This window comes from Microcebus murinus, chromosome 2, assembly GCF_040939455.1.
Source record: "Microcebus murinus isolate Inina chromosome 2, M.murinus_Inina_mat1.0, whole genome shotgun sequence".
In the NCBI taxonomy this organism is placed as follows: domain Eukaryota; kingdom Metazoa; phylum Chordata; class Mammalia; order Primates; family Cheirogaleidae; genus Microcebus; species Microcebus murinus.
The window spans coordinates 95,911,010-95,933,149 of NC_134105.1; the positions used below are offsets into that span (position 1 = coordinate 95,911,010).

The following is a 22,140-nucleotide window of genomic DNA, read 5'->3' on the forward strand; positions in this document are numbered from 1 at the left end:
CTTATTGAAGAAATATGGTGGAACTCTGTCAGTGTTGAGAACTCATTGGAAATATTGAGATTGTTAATTTCAAATGAAACCACTTTGTTAGTTGTGTGAATTCCTCTAGTTAGTCTTAGCTGCTAGGTACAGACATGAAAATGGGGGATCATTGAGTTCACCCTGGGAGAGGTTCTGCAAAATGATTATGATGGAAGGAGAGAAGAGCGAGGGAATCGAGAGTTTGTAATAAAATGACTGTAATGATCTGGACCATGGAATCTAAGTCAGATGAACAGCAGGAGAGAACAATGAATAGAAAGTATTGGGATCTATGGATTGGAAATTATAATGTGGTTGAAGAACTTTTGTGGGAAGATGTTGGATCATGAGTAAGAAGTAAGGATAGGAAATTACCAGGGTTAAAGAATGGGAGATCTCAAGACTGGAGGTGATGAGGTCTTTGTGGATGACAAGGTTCATAATATGGCTGTTGGAGTAAATGGCTAAGGTTAAGTGGAGGAAATGGCCATTAGAGAACTGAAAGGCCAGTAAGAAGAGCATTGGTCAGCAATAACACATAGAAAAAGAAGAGTTAGAGAGCCAGAGAATGGCAGTGGTGTTTCAAAATTGTCCAGGGCACAGAATGTCCTGATAGACTGCTAGGAGAGTCTGGGCAACCTGGGAGGTAGGGCTGTTATGGTCAGGGGGCTACAGCATCCCATCAGAGGTATAAACCATTAAAATATCTCCCCCAGTTAAGAATTGAGGTTCTTTACATAACTTTCTGACAGTTTGACTTCTTGTGTACAGTTTGTTTACAGGGAGAAAACTTTCAGTGAAGGCTGATGGTCCTGTCCTATAAAAATTGATGATAATATTTACAACAATAAATGAGCAAATGGCTATTCTAATTATGGCTGTCATTGTCATTATTATTATCATCCTAATCATTTTTTATCAATATCATTATGTTTCTTTTTATTGAGTTCTTACTATAGACCAGATATTGAATCTTGTCAACTCTTCAAAGTAAGTACAAGGAGTAGAACATTATCCTCATTTTACAGAGGAGGAAACTGAGGCGGAGTGAGGGCAATAAGTGTTGCAGAGCCAGGCCAGGCCAGTTTGGTTCTGTCACCCATGCTTTTTTTAATAGGTCCATAAGGCACAAGTCAGTGACCCTGAGTCCAGCTGGCCTAGCGGCACTGGCAAGACTCATGCAGAGCTGTCCAACAGCCAAGCTTCAGAGCATGGCAGATTCACTCATGTGCAGCAGCTGTACAGCTTCTTGTGGATAACTGGCCTTGCCACAGAAAGTTCTCAATTATGCCATCAAAATCCATCAGAGACCTTCACAACTGCAATTTTAAATAAAATAAAATCTCAGGGTGGTCTTTTGATCTGCAAGGAAGAAACTATTTTAGGTTAAATTATTCTTAAGTTTACCTAGAAGAATAAATATGCATTTATTTATACATTCATTTATTTCATCAATCCACAGATATTTGCCGAATACAGTGAACATTTTAGAGAAGAGGTTTTTTTTGTTGTTGTTGTTATTTTTGCCCCTGTGTCCCAGCACCTGTCCCTGTCCTGGGCTGGAGAGTGAGGGCCCTCTGCCATGCAGGCTCTCCGAGGTGGGCAGGGAGCCTGTGTACCACACAGGTCTCATTCCCTGGGAGCTTCCTTAGCAAATCCTGTAGTTCTAGAAGTTCAGGAACTCCCTAGCCCTTTCTCCTGTGAGGTTTCTGGGGATTCTAAAGAAAGGAGGGCTGACCTCAACCCACAATTCAAAGAAAGTGGTAAATTCTAATAGCAGAGTCTAGGAATGCAGTATGAGAGGTACTTTCCAGATGTCATCTTCTTTCATTTGATCTCACAAAGCAATCTGCAAGATAGGTAATTTTATTTCCATTGTATAAATTAAGATGCACAGCTTGTCCTAAGACACATAGCTGTAATAGAGGCACAACTTGTTTGACTCTAAACCCTAAATTTATTTTGTTTCTTTGGTTCTGTTGTCAGTCTCAGTCTTTGATTCTTTTCTGACTTCTTTTCCATGGCCGTGTGCCCTCATTCTACTCTGTCTTCCCAGGAGCTGAATCATACTTGCTGGATGCTCTTTCATTTCTCCAGAGTACTTACTCCATTCTTTCAGCTACTCTTCCTGCTCACTGCCCTCTTCTACTCCTTTCTCTCCCTTTCCTTTTGTCTTTGCATTCCTTTAGCAAGGCCAAACTTGGGAGACTGGATAAAAGCATCTTTTAAACTAATTTCCATTAACATTGAAATTCTCAATACCCATTTATCTTACCTTTACAAAAGTATTTTTAAAGTATTTTATAAATCCTGATTTATTTCTTTAAATAATTTTTTATTATGAAAAGAATAGTTACTGAAGAATTGGGGAAAATAATAAAGAGCTTACAAAAATCACCATAATTCTACCACCCAGTAAAGATGGATGAAGAAGAAATTTAATGCATTCTTTCAAATTAATTTTATACATCATTTTTACATAGTCATATTGTTCTTGCTATATAACTTGATGTTCTGCATTTTCCATTTAACAATGATGTATCTTCAATTGGTAGAATTTTAGGAAGTACTGCTATGTAAAGAATTTCCCAGGTAAAGAAAGGATTCTCTGGTGCAGAGAAACTATGCAGAGAATAGAAGTGGATGGAAGCACCTGGTCCCTTTGGGCTCCAGACCCAGCTGAGATGTCCTTAGTGGATGACTAAACATGGTCCTTGCCCTACCCAGCCCCTCTGCTCTACTTGTACAGCTGGCCGTGATGGTGGTCTCTTATATTCAGTCTACTCCTCCTTCCTCCTGCCCTCCACATTCAAGCTGAACCAGGATAGTCCTTTTGTTCCTTTCATTCTGGACTCGTTCTGCTTGGTTCCTAGAATTCTGCCTTAGTCCAAAGGTGGAACATCCTTTTCCACCATGCCCCAATTATAGGAAAATCACCTCCTCTCTTTTCTTACCTTTTTCTCACATTCTGAGTAAGCCCCTCCCACCTATGGTTTTGTTTATGTCTTGGAATTTGGGTGGGGGAAGAGAGTGAACCAGATAAGGAAAGCATTCAGCAAAGCTGACTCCCTAAACCATAAACTAAAGCTAGTTCACCCAAACTCTCTCTCTGGCCTTTCTTACTTCTGGATAACATAACACATGGGTTCCTATACTATGGTCATCGGCTCACAACTTAAAAAACTCAGAGAGAACTCTTGCTAATTCAAGGCAAAAATTTAGAAGGGGTGTATTTAAAAGGTCCCTCTTTCTACCATGTTTGGGGAACACATGTTCCCCAGCCTATGAAGGGAGAGACAAGTCCATTGCAGAGTTCATTTTCTTTAAAATGCAGTAGGTACGGAAAGCATCTGGATGTCTCCCACTGTGAGAAGGCTTTGGATAGGCATGGAAATTTCTTAACTAAATCACACTACATAGCAGATGTGGTCTTCTTGTCTTAGCAATAACCACAAAAAAGTGTTAGCATCTCACATACTCAGTTGAGTATCAATTGACACCTACCTGGAATCCTTAGTTTTAAATTCTTCTCACTTTTTAAAGGGAGAAATAAAAAATTCTCCTTCTCTGTAACAGGGCAACCTAGTTATTTGATACTTCAAAATATTTGAGATCATATTTTATTTCTCAGTAACTTCTTGATGTCAAAGTTCAAATGTAGTTAATAGGTATTCATTCTTTTATTCCTCATGATGAAAGGAAGGTAAATGGTAAAAGTCAATGGAACTGATGCTAAATAGCTATACTTCACCTTATTCTTATAGTTAATAATGCATCTACATATGTATGTATAACTTTGTGTTTCATATGTGATTATCATAAGATCCTCATAGTAATATTATTGAGGATATAGATAAGAAAACATACTCATGGCATTTGTAACTAACTCACTCCATAAGTATGTGATTTATGAGAAACCATATCTCTGAGTGCTCCTCTAGTTATCTTTCAAGATCTCACTCTATCTCATAAACTCTTTTCCACTGGTTCCAGACTGTGGGAGCCAAAAAGATAGCTTGAAAAAGAATGTATGGGGTCAAATAGGTTAGAGAGCCAGTAGGTTAAACAATATTAAAGATTTATTTTCATTACACTGCTTCATCTTTAATTAGCTACTGTGCTGTTAAATCTACAAGGGTAGTATATGATACACAGTGCTTTCCAAGTTAATTTGACTAGGGGGTCTTTTTTATTTTAAAATAGAGAATTAGGTATCAATGGCCATAGAACCCACTTGGGAAACATAAGGTTATGGGAACATTTTTGGGCCCAATAAATCCAATTCAATATGCTAAGGAAATTACCCAAAATATGGAGAATTCTGATAAACGAAATGGTTTATAATGAACAAATATGGAAATAACTTAATTGTTCAATAATAGAGGAATAGTTAAGAAAATTATGTTAGTCAATAAAATTTCATGTAACCAATAATAATGATACCTGTGGATACTGTGGTTAAGAGTAAAGCCATGATCTATTTTAACTGAGAAAAGCTGGATTAAAAAATGTTTTTACAATGATCACAGCTACATAAAGAAACAAATCCACAGAAAGAAACAGAAAGGAAATGTGAAAACGTTAACATTAATTGTAACAGGGTCATGGCATTGTGGATGTCTTGTTTTCCTTTTCTATGTTTTCTATATAGTCATGGAGAGACTATAGCAACAGATCAGCTAATGCTGTCCCACCTTACCAACCAGTAGGGCAGGGAGAAGGCATGAGGACATGTGGATAATCTCAGGAAGTCTAGTTGTAAGAGACCTTCTCCCACCAGAGACTGGGTCATTTCTGGGCAGAGTGTGGGACTAGAAATTAAGTCAGAATTCCCCTGGAAACCCATGGTTGGTTAGCTCAGTGGTCTTAATCTTTGATGAGTTTTGCTCCTTCCCTTGACCACTGTCCCCACGTTTAACCTCAGAATGTTGTATGCAATGTAATTAGTGGAGCCAGATGGCTATTGGTAGATTACTGAGCAAGCCATTGGTCCTACAGGGAAACTTCTCTGCACAGGCACTCTACTGACTATGAGACAAAAGTGCCATTTCATAACTATTAAGACACACTTGGGATGGGTGTGTACAGTGGTTAAGAACATATCTTTGGAGTTTGACAATTTTAGATTTGAATCCCAGCTCCACCATGGAGGATAGCTGTTTGGCCTTGGGAGAATTACTTAACTTTTCACACTCTCAGTTTCTTCACCTGCAAATTTGGAATAATACTTTGTATCTTATAAACTCATTTAAAAGATTAATGATATAGCATGTGTAAAGGCTTTAGGACAGTGTCAAACAGTCAATAATGGTAGCTAACTATTATTATTAGCTGCTATAACCATGGTAATTTCGTATTTTAAAATACTACTCTATTGGCAAGATGGCGGACGAATAACACCGCCAGACAGAGGGTCTCTGCAGAAAAGACAGATTCTAGCAGAAACTAGAGGAAAGAAGCAAGAAGACAAGCATACAGAAGACAAGGGCCAGAAGGAGGGGTACCTGAGACACCGGGAGACTCCACGGGAGGAGGCTGAGGAGGAGAACTGGAGGCTGAGACCACCGGAGCAGCCCGGAGACCAGCGGCAAGGGTAGGTGGATTCGCTGTTTCCCCTCCCCTGCATTCGGGACTGCTGGTGGGCTCCCCAGCGGGTGGAGAGACCTGCGGATACCAGCCCAGAGACTGCCGCCGCCTGCCAGCGGTGAGCCTGTAGCGGACGTGGCACCAGATTCCCAACTTCCTCCGGGCACCTCCGTGTGCACAGACCCGAGCCGCGCGGCAGGCGCCATATTGCCTCCTCCTCCCCTCCGCCGACCCTACCCGCGGCTGCCCAGAGAGACAATACAGCCACCAGCCGGAGGCACCTCCAGGGAATGGGACCTTCCCGTTTGGGACCCCGCCCGCCCTCCCAGGTGCTACTGGCACCCTGTTCCCAGGAAAACGGTGCCGACTCAGAGGCTGAGAGACATAGACCCAGCTTGGGCTCCCTGTGGGTGAATTAGGACCGGAAATCCTCTCCCTGGTGGGGATACAGTTTGAACTCTGGGACCCAGAGGTCGGACCTGCAGACCAGATCCCCTGCACCGAGGGCTAGCATTGCCCGGGGCACAGAAGGGTTATAAGTGAACAGCCTACTGAGGTCTGTGTGCCTCCAGGGGCGGATCGGCGTCCTAGAGGGCAACCCTCCTCCCAGGAGGAGGCCGTGCGCCCAACCCAGGTGGCATTCCTGTGCAGGGAAACTCCCCGCCAGCATCACAGTCCGGGGAGGCCTGGTGGCTTGTGGTCTGGCCTGCTGGCAGAGGCCCAGGAGTAGCTGTGGAGTTGGGGAGGGTGGAAAGAAGCAAGGCCTGCTGCAGACTGCGGGTCTCAGACAGCCCCACCCCCACACCCAGACTTTCTGGCTGAGCGGGACCATTCCAGCCCCGCCCTGACAGCTTTCCCTGAAAGCAGAGAACAGAACTTTGACCCCTGCTAACGGCCTGAGGGCAGGCTTACCCAACCCAGCTCCGCCCAGAACGAGAGCTGATAACAGGACTCAAAATCAACACCATAGCCTGTTCCTCCAAGCAAACGCCACCTACTGACAGGGACGGCATCTTGCACGGCCTTTCCACGGCACCCACTGACTCAATATACAGGGAGTGGTCCAATTTCACCCACAGGCACCACCTAACGCCTCAGAAACTAAACAAGGTGTGTGAATACCCAAACAATAACCTAAGGAAAGAAACAACAACTGATCGACATGGGAAGAAATCAGCGAAAGAACTCAGGAAATATGAAGAACCAAACGGAAAACACACCCCCAAAGAGGAGCACCAGCCCCCTAGAAACGGACACCGACCAAAATCAGGCAACCAATATGACAGAAGAGGAATTTCGTATGTGGAACATAAGAACACTCACCCAGCTGCAACAACAACTCAATAACCAACACCAAGAAACCACAAAAAGTCTCCAGGATATGAGAAAAGAAATAGACACATTGAAGAAAAGTGTAACCGAACTCCTGGAAATGAAGAATCAATTCAAGGAACTACAAAATACAGTGGAAAGTCTCAAGAACAGGGTAGATGAAACAGAAGAAAGAATCTCAGAGCTTGAAGATAACACCCTCCAATTAAATAAATCAGTCACAGAAATAGAGCAGAGAAACAAGAGAAAAGAGCAAAGCCTACAAGAGCTGTGGGATTATGTGAAGAAACCTAATGTGAGGGTCATAGGGTTGCAGGAAGGGGAAGAAGACAACACTCAAGGGTTGGACAAGTTGTTTGAAGATATAATAGAGGAAAATTTCCCAGGCCTTGCTCAAAATCTTGATATACAAGTTCAAGAAGCTCAGAGGACCCCTGGGAGATTCAATGCAAACAGGAAGACGTCACGACATGCAGTCATCAGACTGACCAAAGTATCAACTAAAGAGGCCCTTCTAAGAGCTGTAAGACAAAAGAAGCAAGTAACATACAAGGGAAAGCCAATTCGAATAACATCAGACTTCTCTAATGAGACTTTACAAGCAAGGAGAGACTGGGGCCCCATTCTCACTCTTTTGAAACAAAACAATGCCCAGCCTAGAATATTATTCCCTGCAAAACTAAGCTTCGTATATGAAGGAGAAATAAAAACATTCTCAGACAAGCAAAGGCTCAGAGAATTCACCAAGACAAGACCAGCCCTACAAGAAGTGCTTAAAACAGCGTTATGCATGGAACATCATAATAATAACCCACGAATATAAAAACAACCAAAACCCAAAGATATTAAAGGCCAGATATTACAATGGCTCAAGACAGAAATCATAGCAACAACATCCAACCCAACAGAATGATCAGTAATCTACCTTACCTATCAGTTCTCTCAATAAATGTGAATGGCTTAAACTCTCCATTCAAGAGACATAGGCTGGCTGAATGGATAAGAAAATACAGGCCAAGTATATGCTGTCTTCAGGAAACACATCTAACCTGCAAGGATGCATATAGACTAAAAATAAAAGGGTGGAGGTCAATATTCCAAGCAAATAGAAGCCAAAAGAAGGCTGGTGTGGCAGTTCTAATTTCAGACGATTTAGTTTTTAAACCAACAAAAGTAGTAAAAGACAAAGAGGGTCATTATATAATGGTGAAGGGCACAGTCCAACAAGAAGAGATAACAATTTTAAATATATATGCACCCAACTTAGGTGCACCCAGATTCATAAAGCAAACCTTACTGGAGCTAAGCAAATGGATTAATAGCAACTCCATAATCGCCGGAGATTTCAACACCCCACTGACGGCACGAGACAGATCCTCCAAACAGAAAATTAATAAAGAAATAATGGACTTAAACAAAACTCTAGAACAATTGGGTCTGACAGACATCTACAGAACATTCTACCCAAAATCCACTGAATATACGTTCTTCTCATCAGCTCACGGGACATTCTCTAAGATTGACCATATCCTAGGACACAAAGAAAATCTCAAGAAATTTAAAAAAATAGAAATCATACCATGTACCTTCTCAGATCACAGTGGAATAAAACTAGAAATCAACCCTAACAGAAACTCACATTTCTACACAAAAACGTGGAAATTAAACAACCTCCTACTAAATGATTACTTCGTAAATGAAGAAATCAAGACGGAAATAAAAAAGTTCTATGAAGAAAACGACAATGGAGAGACAAGTTATCAACTCCTCTGGGACACAGCTAAAGCAGTTCTGAGAGGAAAGTTTATCTCCATAAATGCCTATAACCAAAAGACAAGAAGATCACAAATAGACAATCTAATGAAACGACTCAAAGAGCTGGAAAAAGAAGAACAGACCAACCCCAAACCCAGCAGAAGAAGTGAAATCAACAAGATCAAATCAGAACTAAACGAAATTGAAAACAGGAAAGCTATTCAGGAGATTAATAAAACAAAAAGTTGGTTCTTTGAAAAAATAAACAAAATCGACACACCATTGGCTAAGCTAACGAAAAACAGAAAAGAGAAATCTCTGATAAGCTCCATCAGGAATAAAAAAGGAGATATCACAACTGATCCCAAAGAGATACAAGATACAATTTATGAATACTACAAAAATCTTTATGCACACAAACTGGAAAATGTGGAGGAAATGGACAAATTTCTAGAAACACACAGCCTCCCTAGGCTCAACCAGGAAGAAATAGATTCCCTGAACAGACCAATCTCAACAGCTGAAATAGAAACAGCAATTAAAAATCTCCCTAAAAAGAAAAGTCCCGGTCCAGATGGCTTCACACCTGAATTTTACCATACTTACAAAGAAGAACTAGTACCTATCTTGCAGAAACTATTCCACAACATCGAGAAGAACAGAAACCTCCCCGACACCTTTTATGAAGCAAATATTACTCTGATACCAAAACCAGGAAAGGATGCAACAAAAAAAGAAAACTACAGACCAATATCCCTAATGAATATAGATGCAAAAATTTTCAACAAAATCTTAGCTAACCGAATCCAGACACTTATCAAAAAAATAATCCACCACGACCAAGTCGGCTTCATCCCAGGGATGCAGGGATGGTTCAACATACGTAAATCTATAAATGCAATTCACCACATCAACAGAAGCAAAAACAAAGACCACATGATTCTTTCAATAGATGCAGAAAAAGCTTTTGACAAAATTCAACACCCTTTCATGATACAAACACTTAAGAAAATAGGCATAGAAGGGACATACCTAAAAATGATACAAGCCATATATGACAGACCCATAGCCAACATCATACTGAATGGGGAAAGATTGAAATCATTCCCACTTAGAACTGGAACCAGACAAGGCTGCCCACTATCTCCACTTCTGTTCAACATAGTGCTGGAAGTCTTGGCTACAGCAATCAGACAGGAAAATGGAATCAAAGGTATCCAAATAGGGGCAGAAGAGATCAAACTTTCACTGTTTGCTGATGATATGATATTGTATCTAGAAAACCCCAAGGATTCAACCAAGAAACTCCTGGAACTGATCAATGAATTTAGTCAAGTCTCAGGATACAAAATCAATACACAGAAATCAGAGGCATTCATATACGCCAACAACAATCTAATTGAGAACCAAATCAAAGACTCAATTCCCTTCACAATAGCAACAAAGAAATTAAAGTACCTAGGAATATATTTAACCAAAGAGGTAAAAGACCTCTACAGGGAGAACTATGAAACACTGAGGAAGGAAATAGCAGAGGATGTAAACAGATGGAAATCCATACCATGCTCGTGGATCGGCAGACTCAATATCATCAAAATGTCTATACTACCCAAACTGATCTACAGATTCAATGCAATACCTATTAAAATCCCATCAGCATTCTTCACAGATATAGAAAAAATAATGTTACGCTTCATATGGAACCAAAGAAGACCCCGAATATCAAGAGCAATTCTAGGCAACAAAAACAAAATGGGAGGCATTAATATGCCAGATATCAAACTATACTACAAAGCTGTAGTAATTAAAACAATATGGTATTGGCACAAAAACAGGAATATTGACCAGTGGAACAGATGTGAGAATCCTGATATAAAACCATCCTCTTATAGCCATCTCATCTTTGACAAAGCAGACAAAAACATACGCTGGGGAAAAGAATCTCTCTTCAATAAATGGTGCTGGGAAAACTGGATAGCCACCTGTAGAAGGCTAAAACAGGACCCACACCTTTCACCTCTCACAAAAACCAACTCACGCTGGATAACAGACTTAAACCTAAGATATGAAACTATTAGAACTCTAGAGGAAAAAGTTGGAAACACTCTCCTAGACATCGGCCTGGGCAAAGAGTTTATGAAGAAGTCCCCAAAGGCAATCACAGCAGCAACAAAAATAAATAAATGGGACATGATCAAACTACAAAGCTTCTGCACAGCCAAAGAAATAGTCATGAAAGTAAACAGACAACCTACAGAATGGGAGAAAATTTTTGCATCCTATGCATCCGATAAGGGACTGATAACTAGAATATACTTAGAACTCACGAAAATCAGGAAGAAAAAATCAAATAACCCCATTAAAAAGTGGGCAAAGGACTTGAACAGAAATTTTTCTAAAGAAGACAGAAGAATGGCCAACAAACATATGAAGAAATGCTCAACATCTCTAATCATCAGGGAAATGCAAATCAAAACCACAATGAGATATCACTTAACCCCAGTGAGAATGGCCTTTATCAAAAAATCTCCAAACAATAAATGCTGGCGTGGTTGCGGAGAGAGAGGAACACTCCTACACTGCTGGTGGGACTGCAAACTAGTTCAACCTCTGTGGAAAGCAATATGGAGATACCTTAAAGCGATACAAGTGAATCTACCATTTGATCCAGCAATCCCATTGCTGGGCATCTACCCAAATGATCCAGTGACACTCTACAAAAAAGACACCTGCACTCGAATGTTTATAGCAGCACAATTCATAATTGCAAGGCTGTGGAAACAGCCCAAGTGCCCATCAATCCAAGAATGGATTAATAAAATGTGGTATATGTATACCATGGAGTACTATTCAGCTCTAAGAAACAATGGTGATATAGCACATCTTATATTTTCCTGGTTAGAGCTGGAACCCATACTACTAAGTGAAGTATCCCAAGAATGGAAAAACAAGCACCAGATATATTCTCCAGAAAACTGGTATTAACTGAGTAGCACCTAAGTGGACACATAGGTACTACAGTAATAGGGTATTGGGCAGGTGGGAGGGGGGAGGGGGGCGGGTATATACATACATAATGAGTGAGATGTGCACCATCTGGGGGATGGTCATGATGGAGACTCAGACTTTTGGGGGGAGGGGGGGAAATGGGCATTTATTGAAACCTTAAAATCTGTACCCCCATAATATGCCGAAATAAAAAAAAAAATCTAAAAAAAAAAAAATTACTACTCTATTTAGCTATGTATTTTTCTTTAAATTTTTCCTGAAGTCCATAAAAAGTTTGCACTAATTAAAAGCAAATTAAAACCAATTAGGAAAACACTACTCTATTTTACAGATAAGTCAGCTACAGAGTCATTTATTATTTCTTCTGAATTGCTGGATTTTGATCCTCCTTAGTTCTTTAGATCCAGCATTCATGTTGGTAGTATCCTCATTTCGATAATCCAGCCTCAAAGAATTCCATCCAGTTAGTGAGGCAAGTTATTCCTTTCCTGAAACCACAAGGGTTCCTCTAAACTGAGTTCCTGCTCTTTCTCTATTTGATTTCTTAAAATAGTTTCTGAAGATTTTAACCACAACTGAATCAAAACTAACCAGCCTGTAATTTCCTGGTATGTCCCTATGGCCTTTCTTTTAAAACAAAACACACACACAAAAATGGCATTACATTGGCTGGTTTCCAGTGTTTCGGGGTTTCGACTTGAGGAAGCTGGAAAATGTCTGCGAAAGCTACTCTAATTTTTCTTTGTCCCTCTTTTTGAGGAGGCTCTGGGTTGTTTGTGGCTTCATGATGATGCACCATCAAACTTAGTCACGTTTAATTTTGAGTTGTTTTAAGAAAAGTTTACCAAATACCATCTCTTCACAGTTCTTTATTGCATACCTTCCTTTTCTTCAACTCCAGTATATCAGAAAATAAGGCAACTTGTATTAAGCACGTAAGCTAGAAAAAGAAAAAACTGTTCTTCTTTTATATAAAAGATATGTTATCTAAAACTATCCAAGAAAATATGGATTGATATTTGAATTAAAATAAATTAAAAGCACAGTTAGAATATATTTGGATCTTTTCTTAAAACCTGGGGAAACATTCTGAACTCCACTCAGAGACATATAAGACTAGATTTAGCTTGGCCAATTATTTAAATGGTTAATGATTTTTTGTATTTTCATCTTTTTTTAATGATTAAATGTTTTCTTTTAGTTGAATTCTCAATATAACTGAAATATTTTGATCCCAATTGTTTTGGTTTTAAAAACATCCATAATTAATATATAACATAAAAGTTGGAGTTAAAAAGAAGCAAAAATGTAATATCCAGATAATGGACTAAATTAAAATGTGGATTGGAATGGGAACAAAGCAATTTATTTTAAAACTATAATGAACATGATGAGAATATATGTGCTCAGTACATTGTTCCTGCAATTGTTTGTTTCAATAAATGTTTGTTGAATCAATGAATTAACAACAGATTGGTAATGATAGAACTAAAAATGCAAAGTAAATGTTAAGATAATGATGTAAGAAAATTCATTTCTAAACAAACCACTGATTCAAATTTTAAGAAATAATAAAATCTAACTAATTTGGGGTTATTATATAAGAAACAGCCATATTCAAAAGTTCTGAAATGCTAAAACATATTTATAAAAATAGAGCACATTTTGTTGATATTTATATTTGGAATTCAACAAGGTGTTTCCAAATAGATAAATGTTTTTAAATAGATTCAACTTATTTGCAATAAGAGCTCAGCATTTGTGTCCCAGAAACTCACATGCTAAAGGCTAAAACTTTTCTTCTTAGAATTTCTTTTGTATTTTTTAAAACATTAATTAGCCAAGAAGCTTTCTTGCAAAGCAGAAAGTAAAAGCAATGTTAAGTATATTCCAGACTAGTGTTATAAGTTATCAAAATTAGTGGAGTCCAAAATAACGATCTCTTTCTTTATTGTATTTATCAATTGAAACTATATTATTTGCTATTTAGTTTTTCAGAAATTTTTGATTTATTAAAGCAGGATCAAATATACAGTGATACATTACATTTGTTCCATGGGGATAACAGAACAGGGACTTAATTATATTAGTTATTTTTGCCCTTTCTTCCTAATATTCTCTATAATTAACTGCTATGAATATTTTTTAAGCATTTATTCTTAGAAATACAATTCCAAAAATTAAACAAACCTAGAAGATACAAAACATTATTTGAGTTGTATAGATGTGAACAATATAATTAGCATTTGAAAGAAAACATCTACATAGATTTCATGTCGATGTTAAAAAGCTGGAGTCTGTCACTCCTCTTATAAAAATCTCAGAATCTCACTCTGGGTTTAGGAAAGAGGAAGAGATTGAATAAAGTCCTCTTTTCTTTTTTTCATTTTTTTAATCTGCAGCATATTGTCAGTTTTAGATACTTTCTACTTACTTGCTATTTGCCAAACTCCTTGGCTGAAAAACATTAACCTCAATTGTTTCAACTGACCTCTTGAGTAGTGTTGTTTAAATGAACATAGATTTTATCCTCCCCTAGACAACCCCTTCATCTTTCCTTTACCAAGAATATTTTCTGGAGAGTATTCCATTTCAATCAGTTTTCATCAATTTATTTAGCACTTACTCACATGGTTGTGACTCAGAGATTTAGGGTTGGTGCTTTGGGAACCCCAAATAATGAAGAAATCAAATTAGATTATGTAATTATTGGCTCTTAATTACTCAGAGTTCTCTTACTATATCTAATACTTTCTAAAAAAATACATAAAGTTCAAGCCCCAATTACTTAGGGCTCTTAAATTTTCAACAAATAAATTAAGATTATTTCTGTATTTTCAGAATCTCATAATCATATTACTATAGTTCATATTTCAAAGAAATGCTGAGTAAAACAATAGTGCAGAAATATTTTTATATTGTTCCAAGCTTTAAAAATGTTTCCTGAGCTAACAGGATATTCCACTTATTTTTTAAACTGAAATCTACAACCAACTCTTATAATAAACAATTACAGACTTTATACTAGGTGGTAAACAAGTAAATCGATGCTCTTTAGTGCACTATTTGTAAGTACCATGGGAAACTGCAAAGCAAAGTATAGAAATTTTTACAAAACTCACAGTCTACTTTTAATAATTCAGATTCCCATATGACATTGGAATTTAAACAGGCAAGAAGAGATGTTTCTACACTAGTTTCAAATTTTCCAATTTTTCTTCTGCCAAGTCTTAACTTCCCTGAGTATTTCTTAAGGTACAAATCCCCTGTATATGATGGAAAACTATACCATCAACTGTATTCTCTTATGAGTAGAATTTTCCTGGGAACAATAAATATGTGCCACACTAATAAGGTACTATAATGGGGGAATCTTTGAGAAAAAAAGCTCTATATTATGAATGCAAAGTGGCATCATTAATTTTTTCTAGAAAAAGCCCAATTCAAATAGGAAAGCTACAATTGGAGATCTTGCAAAGGTGAAGAAGTTATTATTGGAATATGTTCACTTTTTCTTTCTTCTTCCATGAATTGATTTTGCCTCTTCCACTTAAGAGCATGAAGAAACTGCTTACATGCAAATCCATCTCATATACATATATTATACATGTACATACAGAAGTATTTGGCTTTCCAAAAATATTTCAGCTTGATTTGGGAAATAAGAAAAATATCTCTTATTTTGAGTAATGATAATACCAAATGAATTTGAACCTGGCATCAGTTTGCTAATAATATTTTAAAATATTTTTCAGATGCAAATATGAATCTTTGGAAGACACACAGATTGATTTCCATAAGCAAGTTAAATGAAGCAGATGTGAAGAAATTTATCAGATGTATAATATGGGAGTAGAAGTGATGGATAGCTGCTAAAATATCAGATTATTATGAAGGTGCAGATGTGCCTATTATTTTAAGAGGCAGTCCTATTGAATACCATATAAAATATTTTAAATAGACCCTGATTCTGAGGGGTTCTCCGCTCTTTTTTTATATTTACTTTTCCTGACTCCCTGTCCCTTCCTTGCTACAACTGTATTATATAAATACTCTGCCAAGAAACGATCTTGGGCACATGCCCTGAATATTGTCATTTTCATAGTAAGGGAACTTATTTTTAGTGGATTTATCATAATTCCTCCAGATCTTCGGGTAGACTTTTCCCTAAGAAGTTGAGGTGACAGCTAAATTTGCCAGGTGACACTTAATGGTAGGCTTAAGAAGAGAGGAAGTGCTCCTGGAGAAACCTGGCTCCATTTCACTCACTGCTTGCTCTCTTTAGAATATTATACTTTACCTTCTTTTCATTTTCCCGTCGCTGTTGGTCCTTAAATTTAATCTGGAGAAGTTGAAATTTCAAGAGTTTTCCTATCAGTGGTAAGGTTAATGTCTCTCCACTATCCATAATTGCTTTGGCTGCCACTAACACCTATGAAGAAACACAGTTATTAGGAAAAGTGACATTTTATAACCTTTGGTACAGTGTGTCAGTGACAAAAAGAAGAAAGAGTATTTTATGTTTTGTAATATTTGTTATACTGCAAAGGTGTCTCATTGCTGGCTGAAAAAAGAAGGGAAAAAATGCCCCAATGCTACAGAAAGTGGCCTCTCCTTTAGATAAATTGGGTTGTCTGAATATCAATTTCTTTTTCCAATAAGGCAGAGAGTACTTTCCACAATGGTATTAGCCTCAGCTTTCTCCAAAAAAGGTAGAGAAAAGATAGGCAGGGCTCCATTTTAGGATGACTGATGGATTGGTTTCATGCTACATAAAGTCTATTGTTATTTGGCGTAGACAGTAGTCCAAAGTGTCAAACTTTGACTTATTAGAACACTATAAATTAAATAAGGTTTTATAACAGTGGAAATGACAAAGTTAGCAGTCTTTTATTTCTTGGTAACCAAATTCAAATGAAAGATAAAAGCTGCTTGAAACAAAGGCACTGTAGGAATTGTACTCTTGCAACTTAATGTTGATCATGTTGGTATGCAGCCTAATTGGGGTGAAATAAGGTTATTGAGTTTTCTTTGGGTGACGACAGCCACTAGGAACATACAGCTGTATTGTCCAGATGTGTGGCACTGACAGCCTGTTTTATGACTGTGTTTTTTACAGCTTGTTTCCCCTAAATTTCACACAACTCTCTAACATCTGGGCCCTTTTCCTTGGAGCCCTATAACCACTTTATTTACTGCAAAAAAAATAAAATCACGTAAAATATACCATAAAAAGTTGTTATGTGTTTCTCTTTATTCACTTTGTCTCCCTAATAAAGTTCACCTCTGCCTGAAGCACTGTCACAGAAGTAATCTAGTTAAGGTATTTTTTGACTTTTGTTTTTAAGCAAGCATCATATTTATTTATAACCTCGGGATGAATTAGGTGTTACCAAAATGTTCTGACATGTTCCTTTTCTCCCCCTTGGAGCAATCACTCCTTGGGGCGCATATGGTGTCAATTTCAGGCCTTCAGTCTCAGACAATGACTGTGCACACTGTATCTCACGGAGCTGTGTCTTGTCTGAGGTTCCTACCAGCTCATGGTCAGGGCTTTCCTGACCAGTTCAGTTCCTTTGACTTTCCATTTTGCCAAGGGAAATTGCCAAAAGAAAGGGAGGTGCCTATTTCACTTCTAACTGCAGAAGGTCCTGTGGATTATCGTGTGCCAAAATGTAACTAGATCTCTTAGAGACCAAGTTGGGTTTCCTGTACCACATCGAAGAAGAGGAAAGCCAGGGAAAGGATTCCTTTAAAGCTGCCTCTTCTAAAAACCAAAGGAACAAACCAAGTGTCAGAAATCTTTTCATGTGTCTAAGTGAGTATTCTGCAAGAAATATAGCCTTTGCTTTTCATGGCAGTTCTGCTCTGCTAACATGATTTAGGAAAAAGGACATGATGGCTATGATTTCTGGGAGCAGAAAAACATAGTGGTACACCTGGAAAACCTCACCATTTAATGATGATCAGATCCCACATGGAAGGGAATCCTAAGGGGGCTGCGGGTTAGGCATTTACTGTACAGTGAAAGCTGTCCGGCTGGGTTCAACCCCAAGAAGAGATGTCAGTATTTGGTTTGAAATGGCATTTTTCATTACCAGACAAACAATGTGCTGACAATCAGGCTTTGTGACATCTGGTTCAAAATATTCAAATTTGTGTTTTTAAAGCTAACAGCAGTCTACCATGGGGTGTTTCCCTGTAATACAAAGATAATGACAGCATTGAAGGGAAATCAGCACTGGAACGGGTCACCCCAGAGTAGTTGCGGAGTCTCTTTTCCGGATGACCTGTGAAAACAGAATACTCACCTATGTCTGGGGGTTTTGGGTGAAGCCTGCCTAGCGTCATGGTGATGGATGGGATGTCTCTGGAGGTACTTCGTAGCCCTTTGTCTCTAAGAGCCTATGAATGTTATTAATACCTCACTGTATTAAAATGTACTCAAAGCACAACAAAATGTCGCAAGAGAAAAGTATTTTGCAGGCCAAAAAAGTTATTTCCGGTTTGTCTAAAACTGTCTGTAGAATGCTGATCTCAAAGCATCTGCTGATGCTGTGCTGATCTCACAGCATCACAGTGACAGTGGTGTCCTGCCCTGATAGGGGGAGATGGGTGATGAGGAGTACCACCGGCCCTGCTGGGCCCCGTGTTGTCATGACATTCAGACACAGAGTGAGATCAGCAGTGGGACAGGCAGCCTCAGGAGGGCCCTGGGGGAGCGTCCTCTTCCTCAACAGCCTGAGGGCGACCCACATCTAGGCTGACTTGATGCCCAACAGCCTGCAGAAAGGCACAGCCTGCACAAGGCATTATTAGGAACAGCAGAGGCCAGGCATACTTGTCCCCTTCCCCCTCTCCCCACCGTGTTGCTCTGAAGAGACTTGAATCCCACAATGCTACTTTCTGTGCATCCCCCAGAAGGAATAATACTGTGAATTCTTGGGATAATTAATGAAAATGAAAGTTTATGCTGAACTCAAAATCTGAGACTGAATATTTTCATGGTGAGTCATCCCCAAAAGAAGCAGAAAAAGAAAGATGTTTACAAATTAATTTCCACTAAAAATTCTTTCTTCTCACACCCCATAATTCACAATTTCACCTAGTCAGTAGCCAGTAGTTTGGCCTCACATGAAAAACAAACATTTAGAGGATCTTCGTTTGAAGGCTAAGTCTTTGAGAGTAGAAAAACTAAAGAATAGACAGAATTTAAAAGGAAATGTACCTTTTCACATAATATTCCAAAAGGCTTCCCCTTCCCTGTCTTACTGGTATTAATTGAAAGAACGATCAAACCTTCAAATTTCCAGCATTGTAAAGGTTATTTGGCCAGTATCTATAGCTAAACTGTGTGTGCATATTTGTGTGTCTGTGTGTGTGTGCTGGGAGACAAGCTGGCAAGGGTTATAGGTATTGGGGGGAATGAGAAATATAAGAGAAAATGGGAGCAGCGAGCTGGCAGCAGTTGGGAAGTAATTAGGCAAAAATCTAAGCTTCCAGAACTAAGCAGGAGAAAAACAAAACAAAGCAGTCCTAAGTGCGTCAAAACCTGGGTACTCATCAAACCAAAATACCAAGAAAATGTGGCAGGCATGAGTCAGAAACTCAAAAAAGTACCAGTCTTATGGGCAAATGAGACTCATTAAAATGGAGAAAACTGTTGCCCAGTGAGGTCTCAGTGTCTCCTGACCTTCTCAGGTCAGATCTGCTGGCAGGCAGGCCTGCCAGGGCTGGGGGGAGGCTCCAAGCTGAGCAACCAAGGGCATTCAATTTTGGAAAAGACTGGTATAGATGAAAATTAAGCTTCAAAGAGTGCCACTGAGGCAGGAAGACAAGTTGGTACTTTATTGTGTGAAGATACTTATTTTGGGGGTATAGATGCTCTTTTTCTGTTAGGAAGCTTGTGAGCACACCACTATGAAATAAAAATATTTTCCTGTTTATCACTGACCTGGCTCAAAAGACTTACATCATATTTATCATCTAGTGATTTGATCCAACAAAAATATACCAAATGAGACAAATTCTTTCCTTGCCTGGGGATCAGGCCCACCCACAGACATTAGTGCCCCCTGTCCCTCTTCTAACCATTCTCCCTCTCTGTATGTAGTGCCTCCTTGGTAAGTACCAGAATCTGCCTACCCATTACTTAAAATTTCCCCACACATTCCCATGGAAACCAAAGTATGTATGTATGCATATGCATGTGTATACAAATATACATATGCACATATATGTGTGCAAATATATGTGCAAATATACATATTGTGCATTTTGTGCAAATATACGTATGCACATATGTGTGTATAAGTTTATATAAAATAGACAGACTAGATAGATAGATGGATGGATAGATGGGTAGATAGAATGGGCTCCCTTTAGGCCTGCTGCCTGACTTCCCTGGTGTGCTTAGAAGGAGGCATATGGAGCAACTTGAATTATTGCTTAACTGACTACACATTCAATCCCAGGTGAATTCTGAGGAAGTATAAACTTTTGGATCCGCATTTCCCTTGCCTGGAACAGGCTTTGTGATCAAGGTGGTGGAGAAGAGGGCAAGGTGTGGTTGTGTGAGGCTGAGAGGGATTGGGTAGTGGGAAAGGGATGGGACTGAGGAAGACTTTTCCTCCAGGAGCTCCAAATAACCTCCAGTTCCCTAAAAGAATCCTTTGGTTCAGAGACTTCCCTGGGGGCCCATGGTGTCTGTTGCAGTAGCTATAATAATTCACAAAATAATTACTTCATATTTAACCCATTTTCTTTGGGTTAATGACTCAGGATGGTTTAGATTTATGAAGACCTTAGCAAACAGGAGGAGAGTCCATAAGCTACAGCTTGACTCAGTCCAGGCTAGCATAAGGTTGAGCAAACAGGCTTTCGACACACACACAATGCTAACTCCTATTTTTTTTGTATCACATTCTTTTGGGTAGCTAATGTTCTTAAATATATGATTAATTAAATAAAGTAAGAGTACAATAGTCCATCATGGTAAAAAGTCTCAATAGTACAGAAGGTATACAGTTAAAAGAAATGGTTTCCCAACTCACTCTGTCATTTCCCCTTTCCAGAGATAAGCACTGTTAACTAATTCTTGTGTATCTTTCCACAATTTCATATATATATATATATAAGCATATATGTATATCCTTTTATATTTTAATACAAATGGGATCATGCTATTCACATTAAGTGATTTGTGGTTTGTGTTTTTACCTAAAAGCACATTCAAATAGCTTTCTGTGCTGACATGTTTTGCTTATGTATATATTTTTAATAGCATAGTCTTCTACTGTATGGGTATTTTGTCATTTATTTAACTAGTTGCCTATTGATGCATATCTAGGCAATTTCAGGTTTTTTTCTTTTCTTTTTTCAATTGTGTGTTTTTGTTAATAGCATTTTTTCCCAGCAGCACTAAATGAAAGGGTCTGTTCTCCCACACCCCTTATCAATACTGGGTTTTGTCCAACTTTTCTATCTTTGTATTAGCATTAATAGATTTTTCTATGAAGATGGAAATGTTCTTTATCTGTACAGTACAATATGGTAGCCATAGCTACATTGAGTATTGGATACTTGAATATTGCTAAGGAGACTGAGGAATCGAATTTTTATTTTATTTTTTAATTGATTCAAATTTAAATTTGAATAGACACATGTGGCTAATGTCTACTATTTTGGTCACGGAAGGTCTATATGACAGTGAAATGTGAAAAATAGTATCTCATTTGAAGTTGTGCTTATTTTAATCATCCCATCACTTTGTTCCTTTGATTTGACTCCAAAACTAAAAGAAAAGATACCTATTCAGAAGCAGTCTCAGCAGATTTTATTAATGCAGGAGATGCTTACATACATTTATTAAATAATATTGGTATACTCAGATTTACACAGTGAGGCTAAATGTGAGAGGTAATGAAAATTAATGGCTTTCAGGCTAAGATAGTGTTCCTGGCCACACAAGAAACTTACCTTTGTGTGGATGAAGATGAAAAGGGCTAGTGTGGGGCAAGAATAGGAAGGATACAGACTTTGCTTCTCACTTCTTTCTGTTATCTTTTTTCCTGCTGTTATACCCCTCTCCTTCATTTAGTTACCAGATGCCTTTTTCCCTTCTAAATCCCTCTTGCCATGAAAATAGAAAAGATTTAACTTGGTAGTTCACTTTCAATGAATTTTACTTATACCAGTGGGTTAGTTGTATTTTGAGATTTTATTTCTTACTATGCAATGATAGGGACTAGTTACTGATGAAATAATTTCAAGCAATAAATAACAAGTGTGGCAGCTTTGAACTTAGGGTAGGGGGTAGTTATTCTCTCTAACCTGGAAACTTGTGATGTCTAAGTCTGGCTCTGAAGGTAAATATATTAATAGTTTTAATCTTTGTGGTGCTTGGAAGCCTGGAGTGTGAGAGCAGCACCCTGAGAT

General features: G+C 38.5%; 1 protein-coding gene across 2 annotated transcripts in view; it reads right to left on the reverse strand.

Annotated features, from left to right (window-relative positions):
* Nucleotides 1-22,140, reverse strand: part of SPAG17 (sperm associated antigen 17) — a 226,566-nt gene that overhangs the window by 133,224 nt on the left and 71,202 nt on the right. For both annotated transcript variants that reach the window (XM_076000014.1, XM_012761835.3), the window contains one exon: nucleotides 16,004-16,135. In XM_076000014.1, the coding sequence (XP_075856129.1) occupies nucleotides 16,004-16,135 (132 nt within the window). The remainder of the gene's footprint in view (nucleotides 1-16,003; nucleotides 16,136-22,140) is intronic.